Raw genomic sequence first — 14,807 nt, 5'->3', positions numbered from 1 at the left:
TTGCAAATCCCCGGAGGATGCTGTTTCTCCATCAGCACATCAGCCTTTTTTCACAGCATGGGCGACACACTCAAAGTGTCTGTTTCACATCAAAGAGGACGTGTCCGAAACGGTGACATTGATTAATGCATTCAAAACATCCCATCCTCAGCCTGTCGCCCTCACCTTTTCACAAAGCACAGTGAACGGAAGATAAGACATACCGGGGAGACGGTGTGACAAACTTCAGCCGGCAGTTCAAATGTATTCATGGAGCTCCCTCTGTTGGACGAAGTGGGCCTCGGACATCTCACAGTCACACTCACATATTCAACTTTTAACGGTATATTTACCAAGAGCGGTTAATAAGATCAATGGGATGTGTAATTGTTACAATATGGAAGGAAGCAGGACAACTGGAAATATGATGTCTGGGAGAAGTGGCTCCGCAGTATTTCTGCATGAAGAAAGGTGAGTGAGAAAACTTTCTGAACACGGTGAAAGAAGAGAGACAAAAACATGCAAGGAAAAGTTTTAAAAGAAAGAACAATGAAAAAGATTAACAGGACTAATTGGATAAGTTAGGACAATGTGGGTGTTTTTAGAGAGTTAATTTCGTTATAGGATGTTTCTTATTAACAAAATATCTATAAAGACATATAAACATCAGAGCACAAATAATTGATAAAGTATAGTCTGGTTGTTTTCTCCAATACACAACTTAATGTGTTATAACATAAACATAATAATGGGTCATCAATTAGTCTATAAGACTTATACAGTGGAAATACAGACTAAAGGCCTAAAGTGACAAACTCGATCTCATTAAACTGGTTTTCAGAATATTATTATATTTGTTATTTTTTACTCTGGTGAATTTTTTTTTTCTTTTGGCATTAATATATTTTACGATCATTATTTAAAGATTCATGTGGGCCTTTTAAACCTGTCTATAGGAGCATGGGTAGGTTTTAATAGCCTGGAGGTTTTAATAATGTTCGTACAAAATGTTACCCTTCCAGTGATTTTTTTATAATTTGAAATGTTTTAAATGCCAAAAAAAGACAAAGCTGTATGTGATGTGAAATTGATTGCCTATGTTTATTACCGGCTAAACAGCTAAGAAAATAATCTGAATTTAAACAATTATATTTGCATATTGGAAAGATCACCTGATTTATTAAACTGATTATTATCCACATGAAGTTTTGAGACTGTTATTGTAAAAATATCCATTGACCTGAATTTCATAATATTCATAACAATAAAAAACATCTATTTTATTTGTCAGTGTTGTCATCGATAAAGGAGGGCGCTTCTTACACAGCTTTAAAGTCATCCAAATGTTGTAATTGGAAACGTGGCTGGTGGTTTATGTTATTGTTGGTGGTAATGGGTACATTTGAGACTTAATTATCTTAATATCAATCCAAGTGTTTTCATAGCCTATGTTTCTTATTTGTTCACATTTGTTTTGTCCTATTGTGTCTCTGAGTCTCACAGCTGCAAGTTTAGTGATCTACTAAAATACCCTTTTAAGATATTCATATATCTTTCGTGTTTTTATTGCCAAAGCAGCCTATTATCTAAATAATTTATCTATTTGACATTTTAAATTCGTATTTTTCGTCAATTTGTTATTTGTTATCTAAAAAAAACAAATGTATATGAATGCAAATAAAATCCAATACTTTCAGCAACTGTTGGGTCTGAATACCAGCGCAATGCTCCGGAGCCCATTTATCTAATAAAAAGTAGACCCCTTGTGGTTACAAAGGGAAATAGATGCAGAAAGCTTAACGTGCCTGTCGGCCTGCCGACGGCTGCACGGTCCGAGCGCACCGAGTGGGAGGCGGCAATCTGCACCGACAATTACACACAGACTCCATCGTAGTTGTTAGCTGTTTGTTCTGGTCGGAGGAAGACATCAAGCAACCGCAGGGGGGGAAAATGGAAAATGAGAGCAAGAGGAAGATGAAGGAGAGATTTGGCCTGAGGCGGGACATTTTTAAGGAGTTCCTGGCGGAATTTCTGGGGATATTTGTCCTGATAGTGAGTACCTCCCTCTGCACCTGTCATCCAGCTTAAACAGCCGCTTTAAAGCTGTGAAGGACTATGCTAATAAGGTGTCAAACTGGGTCTCCAGGGACTCTGATTGCTGTCTCTCATATGTCTCTATTAACAGATAGCGTATACTCTGGGAATAACAGACTTTCTCTTTGATGCTCAGCTGTAATTGCTCCTGATAGCAAGATGTGGCTGATGTGGGACTGATTTTCTTCCACACAACTCCTTCAGAAGTGCAATGTCACACAAAATTTGAATTATTATACCAATATAATCAATAACAGTCTCTCAATTATGAGGTGGGGGGGTCATATGAATTGTAGCAAATGATCAGTTCACTAGAGTGGTAGCATTGCTTTTTTTATGTTTCCTTTTCATTTTCTTGAAAGATTTGCCTAGTTTTCACTTATTACGTGTTTTTAGTCTGGACTGTCCTCCACCTGTCACCCCTCTTAGTCCACTTTAATGCCTGTGATGCCACATCAGAAGAGTGATACAGCTTCCACAACAGCCCTTTTTTTTAAATTTGGATGAGTGCTGCCCTCTCAACACCTTTTTTTGGTCTGAATTACTTCTGCCTTTCACCCAGTAAGTGGGGGATTCATTATTTTTCGGAGTTCCAAGTTGTACAAATTCTCTTTGGCAGTCACCGGCTGTTGGTGGACAAGAGGGCTAGTGTTAATGCCGGGTATAATTGGAATAATTAAAAACAATGAGTCCTTCTACCTCCACCCTTTGTGTTTTTGTTCTTGTCTCTGTCCCAGCTCTTTGGATGTGGTTCAGTGGCCCAGACAGTGCTGAGTAAAGGGGCTCTAGGGGAGCCCTTGACCATCCACGTTGGTTTCACTCTGGGAGTCATGATGGCTGTCTACATGGCAGGGGGAGTGTCAGGTAAAAGTAGTCCATTTTTTGTATGGATACATACACAGCCCACGGTCATGACAGTATTAAGCCATCCACTTTCTCAACTCTTGCTCAACTAGTGATTATTTGCATTATATTATTCTGCAAATTAGTTTCTTGATGTTTTCAAAAATGGTGTAAATTGCCAGTTTCCTGAAGCCAGAAGTGAAATTTTTATATATTTTTTACAAGACTTGTCTAAAACCCCAAAATATTCAGAGAAAAAGCACTGATTCTCACAATTATGAAGCTAAATCTAAGGGACGTTTGGCCTTTTTACTTGAAAAAATAACTTAAACAATTGATCGAGAGTTGAAATAGTTGCAGATTAATTTTCTGACAGTTGACTAATTGTTTCCGCTCCACCTGTGAGCATGTAGACGTTAATGACAAAGATGCTTTCTCTGTAATTCAATTGTTTTTTCAGCTCTCTGAAAAACAAGGAAGCCATATAATATTTTGATATTTCAGCCTAAAAAAAACTACAAACACGGGCTCGTATCAAAGGTCATCACTCAGAGTTTGTCTGTGGTGGAGATGCCATCTTTGGTTGTGGATGTCTGACCATCTCTTTGTAGTATAACAACTCTCTCCTCCAGGTTACTCTGTCACTGTTATCTCCATCATCAAAGTATTTACATGAAAAACCTTTGCAGAGATCAGGTTGCATTTTCATCTCAGATGACTGACATCATCGCATTAGCTTACTGATCTAGATAAAGTGATGGCCTATGAAGACCAGTGTAGACCTTTGAATAGTCTTGTAATTACATAATCCACAATGGAGAGAATTCAGAGAATACAACATAAAGTAACCTCTTTTGTGGTCTAGAAAGAAATGATTAATAAATTAGTTTTAAACCAAAGTAAGTGCTGTACTTAAATACCGTCTCTGTTGGGCTGAGACGGTGGTGTCAGTGTGCTTGCGTCCTGATTTCCAAATGGGACTTTATAGGGTACATTCTTCAAGGATTACAGCAAGACGAGCCCTCTGTGTGTTGCCAGCAATGATAGAGATAGGAGGGAATAGTTGTTAAATGTCACAGTGCTTTTCACGGGTTTGCTGAGCCAAAATGGTGAGTGTCCATTAATCAGCAATCAAGGGATTCATTATGTTGAGGGTTTCACTGTTAAGGCTTCATGAATGATATTTTCCAGCACTGCTGGGAAGTGAACAATAATCATCAAAACCAGAGCATCTGATGGCATAATAACTGTTTAAAGGAACAGTTTGACATTTTGGGAAATACTTACTTATTTTCTCATATCTGTCCATTGTATATGAAGCTACAACCAACAGACTGTTAGCTTTGCTTATGATTAAGACCGGACATGGGGGAAAACAGCTACACCTAGCACCCCTAAAGTTCAGTCATTAACACGTTGTTTAATCAATTGTTTGGTTTTGAGCAGTTGCCTGGCAACCAGTGGAGACTCCAGAAAGTCACTGATCTAATGCACATGCTACTTTGGTTTTTCTCACAGATTAGGTGAGATATAACATGTTATATCTTATACCCCTGTTTTCAGTCTTTGTGCTAAGCTAAGCTAAACCCAGTCCATGCCATACAGACTTTGTATTTTGAACTAAACAGTTTCAGGATCGCACAAATTCTCCTGTGTCATGTGTTTTAGTCCATCGGTGATTTAGGGAACTAATATATTTGTTGTGTATTGTGTATTTGAAGAGATTTAAAATTATTCAGTGAGAAAATTGAGTTTGCAAGAGAATGAAAAAAGTGCAATATATATTTAGTGCAGTGTGAATATGTGATATATGAATGAGGCATTTGTTGGCTGTTGTGATCACTCTGACTCATATTACAGTGTTACTTGTGCTACATGTTTAATTCAATTTCAATTAAATTTTATTTGTATAGCGCCACTTCATTAATGAGAAGAGTTGTAAAGCTTCAGAGAAATAGCAGAAAAGCCCGAGGACACGGAGGTTAATATATGGAGAGCTTTTGCTGCATGACTGGGCCATTCAGCCCTGGGGTCCACAGCTCAGTGGGAAGCTTCTGTCCAACGACATCTCTGAAGATGATCATAGGTATTGGACTAATGAGCTTTACTGGGGCATGGGTCTCTGGAGAGGAGGGGGGTCAGGTGTGACAAGCCTGGCTTTCTAGGCTTTCCTGGCAGGGCGGCCCCATAGGAGAAGAAAACACAATTGTTTTCACTTTGTAGTCTCAGATTTTAGATGAGAGTGTACCATAAGTGTGACACATCATGGTCACTCTAATGACCTGCAGTCTACGTGTGCCTTAAGCAGATTCAGGCAGATTATGTCAGATGCAATTCAGACAGGCAGGTCTTGCTGGTTGTCGTGGTCAGTGTTTGTGAACAGGACAGGGAGATTAACAATGGGCGCATGGCTGATACCCCCAGTGGTGTTACCACAGTGAGGTCAAAGCCAAGATCCCAGAGTGTTAAATAAATGACCCCACACTGCCATCACAGCCCAGAAACAATTGGCTGGAATGTGTTCAAACACGTCTCTTAAGGACAATGTACAATATAGGAAAACAGGCACACAAACCCAGTGCTCTTTCTTAGAAAAGACCATCAAAGTTTTGAATGAATGAGCACCAGTGGGTTTGAACACAGGCACTAAATGATCAGCCAGCCTGGCACTGACTGTTTTAATCCACTGAACTCAGTTTACCTTATCTCCTAAGAGAAGACAAACAAGAGCTTCTCAGCTCAGTCAAAGATATTTGACTTAGAGCTGAAACAATTAGTCAGTTAATGAGTTTGTCAATAGAAGTAATTGTTAACTGTAACTGTTTTGATTAGAGCCTGAACGATAATGGGTTTTTGGGGCCAATGCTGATACCAATATTAGGGAGTAAAAACCTCAAATATCAATATATGGGGTGATATTCTTTTTATATATATACACAAATCTTTTGCTCAAATTATCTCTCAAATGTAGTTATCGAACACTTGTGACAAAGATATGTTATGAGAGCAGAATATTCTACAGTTTGACAATAAAAAGGCCCCAGAGAAAGCTTAATAAATCTCTGATTAATTGCCTCAAGGCATGTCAATCAAGTCAGTGTAAGTTGGTGCTGAAGACTACAAGCAACAATGAATAGAAACTGTGGAGAAAGGAGTGAGCTTACCTCTGTGGCCCACTCCTCATCTCTTCTTAGGGCTACTTTAGCTGTTAACACACCTGAATCTCTCCCCAAACTGTCAGCAATGGTAATGTAGGCACAAGGATGGCAGTTTGGACTTGTATAACTCGATTATATTGTCGATTATATTGTTATTCTTTTAGTCTTATTTTACAATACTGCCTTTCTATTATTAGGACTTTAGGACTTTGTGCAAATGTTACTTGATTTTGCTTATCTTTTTTTGTTGCATTGTTCCAGGAGCCCACGTTAACCCTGCAGTCTCTCTGGCCATGGTGATCCTGGGGAAGCTTCCTCTGAAGAAGTTCCCTGTGTATGTGGTGGCACAGTTCCTGGGGGCTTTTGCTGGATCCTGTGCTGTCTATGGGTTGTATTACGGTGGGTGTAAATGCGTAAATCAGTATTTACAGAGAAATGTGTCAGAAAACAGGATTATGAGGTTATCTGGATATTTTTTCTGAGGAAACCCAGAATCCCATGAAATCTGAAAGAAGTGGAAACTTAATTTTAAGTCCATTGTATTTTCTTTCCACAGATGCTTTGATGGAATACACTGATGGAGAATTTGTTGTTACTGGTGCAAATGCTACAGCCAACATATTTGCATCTTATCCTGCAAAACATCTCTCAGTCCTTAATGGGTTTGTTGATCAGGTAGGGCACTAACTTGAATATATGATGATATACCAGTGGCTAGGTAATATATACAAAAATAGATAATAGTAATAATAATACTTTATACAGTCTAAACAAACTCCTCCCTGGTAACATGAAAGAAAAACATGTTTTTGAATCATATATCAGTTATTATCTTCAGAGAGCTTTTGCCTCTTTTTTTATATGGAATTATTCATGTCAATGAGAAAACAAACATTTTCCAATGGGATTCTGTGTATGTGGAAGCCTCTAGAGAATACAGAGAGCACGTGAGCATGCGTTAAGTGCAGTCATGGGTATGAATGTAAGCATAAATGGACATGTGAGTTGTTTGCTAATGTATGAACAATTCTGCTCCGATGCTGAGAATAACTTCCATCTGTTCTGGATGTGTATGAGGCGAGATGCACATGTCGGTCTGCGTGTGAAGGCAGTGGGGGCATTAAAGGTATAATCAGTATATATACATATATTTTTTAAACTTAACATTATGCTTTTTTAATCCAGGATTTACGCTAATGTTTACAGGCATCACTGATGTAAATAAAGCAGCTACACCATCAGAAACATGAATAATTAACTTTCAGTTATTATGTATATTATGAGTTATGACGAGTCCTGTCAATGGATTTTGATGTTTGGTAACGGGGTTTGGGAACACAGACTGTTTAATCTGTGAAATAATAATCTGTCAAATTAAACAAAATAAACATTTTTAGCTTTTTTAGATAATATGTTTAATATGAGAGAGATTATATTCTTTGATAATCTAACTTTGCAATGTTTTCTTAATATTGAGCCATATGGGGCTAAATAGTAAAGCTGTCTTGGCTATACAGACTGAAACCAGGGGAAAGGGGAAGCCCCATAATAAGCTTAGACAGAGTAACATAGGGCAGAGGTCAGGTCACCACCACAGACGAGGTAATACAAAAACATCCTCTTAAAAACAACAACAATAACAAACAAGCAAAGAATTATATAACTGATGTTATGCCAATAATTGCCTGATGCTTTTGTTTTAAAGGTAATTGCAACTGGTGCGCTGATCCTGTGCATCCTGGCCATCACTGACAGGAAGAATATCGGTGCTCCAAAAGGTATGGAGCCTCTGTGCATCGGCCTGATCATTATGGCCATTGGAGTGTCCATGGGTCTTAACTGCGGCTATCCAATCAACCCAGCGCGAGACCTCGGCCCACGGTTCTTCACGGCTGTGGCTGGGTGGGGCATGGACGTATTCAGGTAATCCTACTAATGTAGATACAAAAATGTGCCTGTTATCCCCCAAAACATACGCAAGTAAGTAAGTAAGACATGTTTTCTGAGCTGCCTGCCCTGAGAGAGCTGGGAGTCCATTATTTACTGCTGCTCTCACGCTCACCACTGCCTGAGTATTAGTAGATGTGTGATGTAAGAAACTTTAACTAAGTGGCTGCTCTTCTCTGTCCCACATAAAGAGAAGCATGTGAACCTCCATTTCTGCTCTCTTCACAATCTGAATTAATATTTTAAAGACAGTGCGTGTATTTCCTGCAAAATGGGCTGTGGGCTTTAAGTGTGCAGGGAGAGATTCTAGGCACGTAAATATTTATTATTCATTGCAGAAATGGCACAATTATATGTTCTTTCTCTTTCTTCCTTTTATCTTCTTCCCCCTGTTACCCTCCACCCAGCGGTTCCTGGTCCTGTTTTGTTGCAATTTTATTGATTTTTATATTTAGACTGATAAAGATGTCATATTTTGATAAGATTTGGAAGTAGACAACATATTTTTCTTATGTAATAGTTAAAATGTCCTTAAAGCCAATAGATGATCTTTCTGGCAACTTGGTGGCAGTGAACACAACATTGCCATATCATCACCTTTAAAACAGTTGCTTACAACACATCCAGCAGTTATGGAGCAACATTAACATTCATTTGGAATCATGTTTCTGGCCACCTGATTAATGTCCAATATTCACTCTCTTTTCGCTTTCTAGCAACTCTTGAGTGAAATATATGTGACACATATATATGAAATATAGTAAATTAAATGCTCCACTGTGTTCATCAGATAGTTGTCATTGCGGTGTCTTTCTGTTGTGTCTGTGCTTGAGCACATAGTGAACATTGGGTTTTTAGTTGAAAACAAAGATCCGTTAAGCAGAGGGGAGCTACAGATTCAGTAGTTATTCTTTGTAGGATCACTACGAGCAACCTCTCTCACATTACTCACTGTCAAATGATACATACAAATATCATTTATAGCTGCTTTAAAGAATATGTATGTCAAAACTTGCTGGCTTTGTAAATGTTTTAAGAGAAAGGAGATGTATTCAACATCACCACAGTTTGTTGGGCCTCACAATGTGTTTTGCTGAGAAACACTCAGAATGAAAACATAAAGTGTTTATTTAAATGAAGCACCATGCGGTGAGGAATCTCTGGCTCTTATTCACCAGTGATAGTAAAAGGGAACTTCTACAGTGATAGTGGGGGGCAAAGCAAACCCAGACATGACAGGTGGGATATTTTCCCTCTTGCATGTCCTGCTTTGTATTGGGTCCTCCTCCCAGGCTACCTCATTCATTACCCTTACCAGGTCAACCCGTTGGATTTTGAAATGGTACGTTACCTTTGGGTGCCACTCTAATGTCACAGAGTTGTACTTTTCAGATACTGTCCACACGTTGCAAACAGGAAAGGGGACAAAGTGCATCCCTGACTTGCTTTCACTTTGGACTTTGTCAAGAATGCAAACAAAGCTGTTATGCTACATGAATATAAATGGCTCACAACAGCAGACTTTATATGAATCAGAATCAGAATTGTTTATTTGCCAGTAGTTATATATTGTACTACTACAGGATAACACAAGGAACATTTTTGTCTGTGCAGGGCTAAAATGCTGATTCTTTGTTGATGTCGACACAGTTGCTATTGTTCTTCCTGAGTATCACTGGAGTGGCGCGTCCTTTCCAGTATCTTGATTTAAGGTGTAATTATCACTGAGGCACAGTAGTGTGATCCCTGAAAAGTTGGAAAACATTCCTCTGGTCGTCTTTTTCAAGCTCTCAGGATGATGTAAACGTTGGTACTATTTCTTTTCTTGTGATTTCTTGTGGTAATTCTTTGTGATAATGACGACGCATGTTAACTGTTGCACCTTAAAATATCCAAAGCTCTTAGCTGATCTCATCCACTACTGGCACCTTTCCATCGAGCAGCTTTCTAACCAGCCAGTGAACCCTACCAATGACATAGTGTAGGCTGAGGTTCCTGATCTTTCCAGGTCACATTTGAGGTGCTCCAAGCAGCTCTATACAGACATACAACCTCAGAAATTGCAGCCTTTTTGGTTTGATAGTGGCTAGCTTCTACTAAAGTAATATTTTTTTTGGGTCAGTGTTTATTAGTATTATTATTATTATATGACACAGTTGACCTCTTTACCTAGCAAATCCAAACTTTTCTTCTCTCACGTGTTGCCTGTATCTGCTCTGTTCATGTATTTGCCCTCACTGCCCTGTTTATCACTGCCCTGTTTATCACTGGCCCTGTTTATCACTGGCCCTGTCCTGGCCTTTTTTTCTTTTTTTTGCCCTTGAAAGGTTTTGTACATGCTACTGCTGAAATGCATTAACAGTAGAGAATATGTGGTTAAGCAAAACACTGCTTGAATGATAATGGTGCCTCTATAAATGCACAGACCTGAATTAAAAGGTTGTTCAATATAGCTATGGACTTTTAAAAGCAGAATTCTTGATTAATCTTGAAAATTACATAATATAAGGTGTAGTTGAAGGCAAATGCTACAGGAAAGATAAAGTGAGTTCTGATGCTCATACCACAGCATTAACTATCACCAGATGGCTCATATGAAAACACAAATATAGCAAGATTGTATTAATGCACATATAAGCCGTTGGGACTGTCAGCTTCATATCATGCATAAAATATGTGCTAAATCTGACATAATCTTTTACATTTATGATATAAAAACTTTCTGTACATCATATCCCTGTTCAGCATTGAGTGTGAAGGCACTTGGCTGCACTCATGTCCACATGTCGTCAATGTGACCCACGGGGTGTCTGTCTCCTGACCTGATCATCTGAGCTGTGGCCATAGATTAAAGTCTATAATCCAGCCGCCTCCCTTTTCTTGTCTACTTCCTGAATGCCTACAGGAGAGAAAGATGACCTGCTCAGACGCTTGTTTACTTTCAGGCCTGTGCATCAGCTCTTTTAACTGAAGCCCTTTTCACCTGCAATAAAGACTCTTAACAGCCACATTGACCAGCAGGACTCTAATCTCTCTCTGGCTCTGTCTGTTCAGAGTGAGAACGAGGACACATGCAGTAGGTCTAACACACAGAGCTCCTTAAGACTTTACTGGTAATCTGGGATAACTGTGTCTAACCCACCTTAGATAGGATGATACTAACACAAACATACAGATTGGAGAGCCAATGTAGCAATTTAATATTGTATTACTATATCTGTCTATAAAATTGTGGGACTTGCAAGAGACAGATTAAACAACAAAAAAATGGTCAAAAGTGAAGCAGCAGAGATCAAGATATCCTCTATAATATCTAGCTGTATCCTACTTTTCCCATAATGCATATCAATAGTGTCTATTATGCAGCGTTTATGTTATGTCAAAGTTACCATAATTATAACTTTCTAAATAATGTTGTTGTAACTATGAATGTTAGCCTGAAAAACAAACCATGGATGGCTCATGTCAGCTAAAGTCTACCATTCAAGGTATAAAAAGTAGTATTAGTGAGCTTAAGAGGTTCAAGTAGGCCTTTGGACAGAGCCAGGCTAGCTGTTTACCCCCGTTTCCAGTCTTTGTGCTAAGCTAAGCTAACTGGCTGCTGGCTGTAGCCTATTGACTGTATATGTAACGGACAGAGCTTCCGGGTCTGAAAACTGAAGCCAACGCGGAAGTGTCTTAAAACCTGCATTGTATGTAAAGGCCAGCAGGGGGAGCTCCATTGGCTGCAATAACACACCGATACCATTCACTCTAATGGAGCTGACTTCAGTCTCAATCACTAGTTTCACATCTTCTTCAATACATTTTAATGTTCATTTAGTAAATTATGATCCAATTTTAGAGTAAAATTTATGATAAAGCCGTGTGTTTCTTTGGGCAGGGCTACCGTATGACTAACAGGTCACTCTCTGTGTCTGTCCAGCGCGGTGCATGAAACTCAGTTAAAATTGTCAATCCAGGCATCAAGATTATGTTACTGTGTTGCCTATTTCTCACTTAAGATCGTTTCAGAAACATATTTTAATGAAATGTAATACAAGATTGTGTGTGACCAGGCAAGCCTTGTCAGTGAAAACAGAACTTGCAGTGCGTCACCTCCGCAACTGTCATGGCAATGGCCAAAATGCCAAACTTGAGGCCTTAGAATGGTACTCCACAAACCAATGGGTGACAACAAGATAGGTTCACACTTGCTGTAGCATTACATTTACCATGCAGACATGAAAGTGGTATCAATCTTCTTATCCAACAACAGCAAGAAAACAAAAAATAATATCTCTCAAAATCTAAAACTATTCCTTTAAACCCAACTTTAAAGTATATAATGTTATATTGAATTTGCAGTCATGCATCTGTCTTGAGTTTTTCTGTGACATAAACGTGAACCATCTCTTCTATCCAACCCTTATGACATGAATGTGACATTCTCTGCCAGGTAGAGGTTCTCACTTTATGCCTCCAGCTTGTAACGAACACTCTGTATTTCTTTTAAGAATTAGTAGTCTAATGTCACTTCATTAATCACTTGAAACACTAAAAGTGTCCCTTTTAATTCACGCAAGATAATAGTAAATGTATCGTTATATTGTATATTGTCGTAATAATGACTGTGTATGGGTCCCTCTCACTGCAGAGCTGGAGGTTGCTGGTGGTGGATCCCTGTGGCAGGACCCATGGTGGGCGGAGCAGTTGGAGCAGGCGTTTACTTCCTCTTCATTGAGTTGCACCACCCTGAGCCTGAAAAACAGGAGGAGAACAATGTTCAGGACAAATATGAAATGATAACTATGAGTTAAATTTTAGAACAAAGTTTGCAGAGCAAAGCAACAAAGCAGCTGATTTTCACCCTCAGAAGGCAAAAAAGTTCTGTTTTATACATTTCTACAATTACTGTTCTAAGAGAATTTACAGTCAGTGTTTTAATACAAAGCATGCGTGTGACTACAGCATTTTATTGTCATTTTGAAATATGCATGAGTGTTTTATGAAGCCTTTACGTGTCTCTTTTTGTAGAAAGTCTGGTCTATTTATAGGTTTCAGGTTTTATCTGCCAGGGGCTCGTTCATATATCAAAATATTAAACTTTCTTGACAAATGTATTCTCTTTAGACATCAAGCTTAATTTAATGATATCATAACCTTGCATGGGGAGTTTCCTCTGAATTATAGCTATGCAGTATTCTTTATAGTTTCCTATATCCTAACTGGATTCATCTTCTCTTGTTAGAAATATTTGCCAAGTTTCTTTACAGCATTTTTATTTTACTACTATCTACCTGACAAACAGGGGCATTAAATATATGTAGCATTTAGGAAACCGTTGACTTAATGTGGAAATGTAGTAATTTATATTATTTTTAGCCAGTGTGTTACAGTAATGTGTGTTTTGTGGAGTGACTTCCTTATTCTGTTTCACTTCCTTTGCATGTGCGATTGATTGCTTTATCTTACTAGTCTTTATAACATATTTATGTAGGAAATCCAGCCTTAAATGATTATACTGGTTTTGCTTACTTTTTCACTCATATCCATAATTGTGTGACACACAAGCTTGTGTTATATTGCTGGATTACAGATATACTCATTACAGGTACCTTTGATATTTAAAAGCCATAACTCAACATGTAAGCATCTGCTTTCTGCAAACACACACACAAAACAAAGATTTCTTTTGTTTCAAGCAGAAACCTTTGCAAATGTCACTGAAGTCCTTGATGAATTGTGATTGAGTCAGTGACCATGCTGTATCAGGGGGCACAACACTGACTGTATCTGTTTACATTAAAAACTCTTCAGAGCTGAGGTAAAATGTGAAATAAATCACACATTTCTGCTGTTTTGGTTTTGAGCTCAACACTGGAAACTGGACAACAAAGTTTTTTTGCAAAATGAAATGTAAAATGAAGGTATAAAACACTGGACAATCCTTTATTAATGCTTTTGAGATGCATAATGCTTGTATCCTGAGAGCACAGAATTTGCAAAGACAAACCCAACATGCTGTGTGTTAGAATTATATGACCCAGCCTGGGTCATATTATAAGTAACATGCTGCACACAACACTGTCAAACAACATAGAGGCATTATATTACATACATAATAATTGTGAGATTATATTGTACTGCACTGAATGTCATTTTACAATAGCACAGTATTGTACACTTGTGGACACTTGTTTGGCGACATGACAATCACCTAGATTACCAGGGTTTTTAATCTCTTTGTTTTACTTTTGTGAAACAAAAAAATGTGGCACAAACATCAAAGAGTGATTTTGCTGTGACGTCCTGGATTAAACTTTCAGTGCATCATTTGGTCCTTCTTTCACCGGAACCAGTTAAACACTAGTGTCCCCGTTATTTCAACCCCTGCATGTGGCCTAGTGCTTCTGTCCTGAGTGGCAGCCTGTCAGGAAGTAACATTCAAATCTTTTTGTCTTGTTGTTTGTTGCTTATTTTCAGTTGCTTTTTCTAAGATAGTTTAGTAACATTTTCTGAAGCACTATCTGTCTGAATCAACAGTTTTTCTTTTACACTATTCAATGTATCTCAATATTGAATAAAGTTCGTTGAAATGATTTGTTCACACTTGTTGTGTTGGTCTTAATGACAAGTGGTATAAAAGTATTAGGATGGCATTACATCTTGTGATATAAAATGGACATATTGGACAAGACCTGAAATGTAACTTTTTAGATATTTTTTTAAATTTATTTGATAGGACAGTCGAAGATAGACAGGAAAGGGGGTACAGAGAGAGGGGGGGATAACTTTCGATTGAAA

At 38.3% G+C, this 14,807-nt stretch overlaps 1 protein-coding gene across 1 annotated transcript; it reads left to right on the top strand.

Moving 5' to 3' along the window:
• The first annotated feature begins 1,809 nt into the window (after positions 1-1,809).
• On the top strand, positions 1,810-14,602 carry aqp9b (aquaporin 9b). The gene is made up of 6 exons (XM_051379667.1): positions 1,810-2,031; positions 2,811-2,937; positions 6,336-6,473; positions 6,631-6,749; positions 7,780-7,997; positions 12,658-14,602. The coding sequence occupies exons 1-6, from the start codon at positions 1,930-1,932 to the stop codon at positions 12,818-12,820; spliced, it is 867 nt and encodes a 288-aa protein (XP_051235627.1). The 5' UTR covers positions 1,810-1,929; the 3' UTR covers positions 12,821-14,602.
• Positions 14,603-14,807: the final 205 nt, after the last annotated feature.

This window comes from Dicentrarchus labrax, unplaced genomic scaffold, assembly GCF_905237075.1.
Source record: "Dicentrarchus labrax unplaced genomic scaffold, dlabrax2021, whole genome shotgun sequence".
Lineage (NCBI taxonomy): Eukaryota > Metazoa > Chordata > Actinopteri > Moronidae > Dicentrarchus > Dicentrarchus labrax.
The sequence above is the reverse complement of the archived record's forward strand: the minus strand, read 5'-3'. Positions and strand labels throughout refer to the sequence as shown.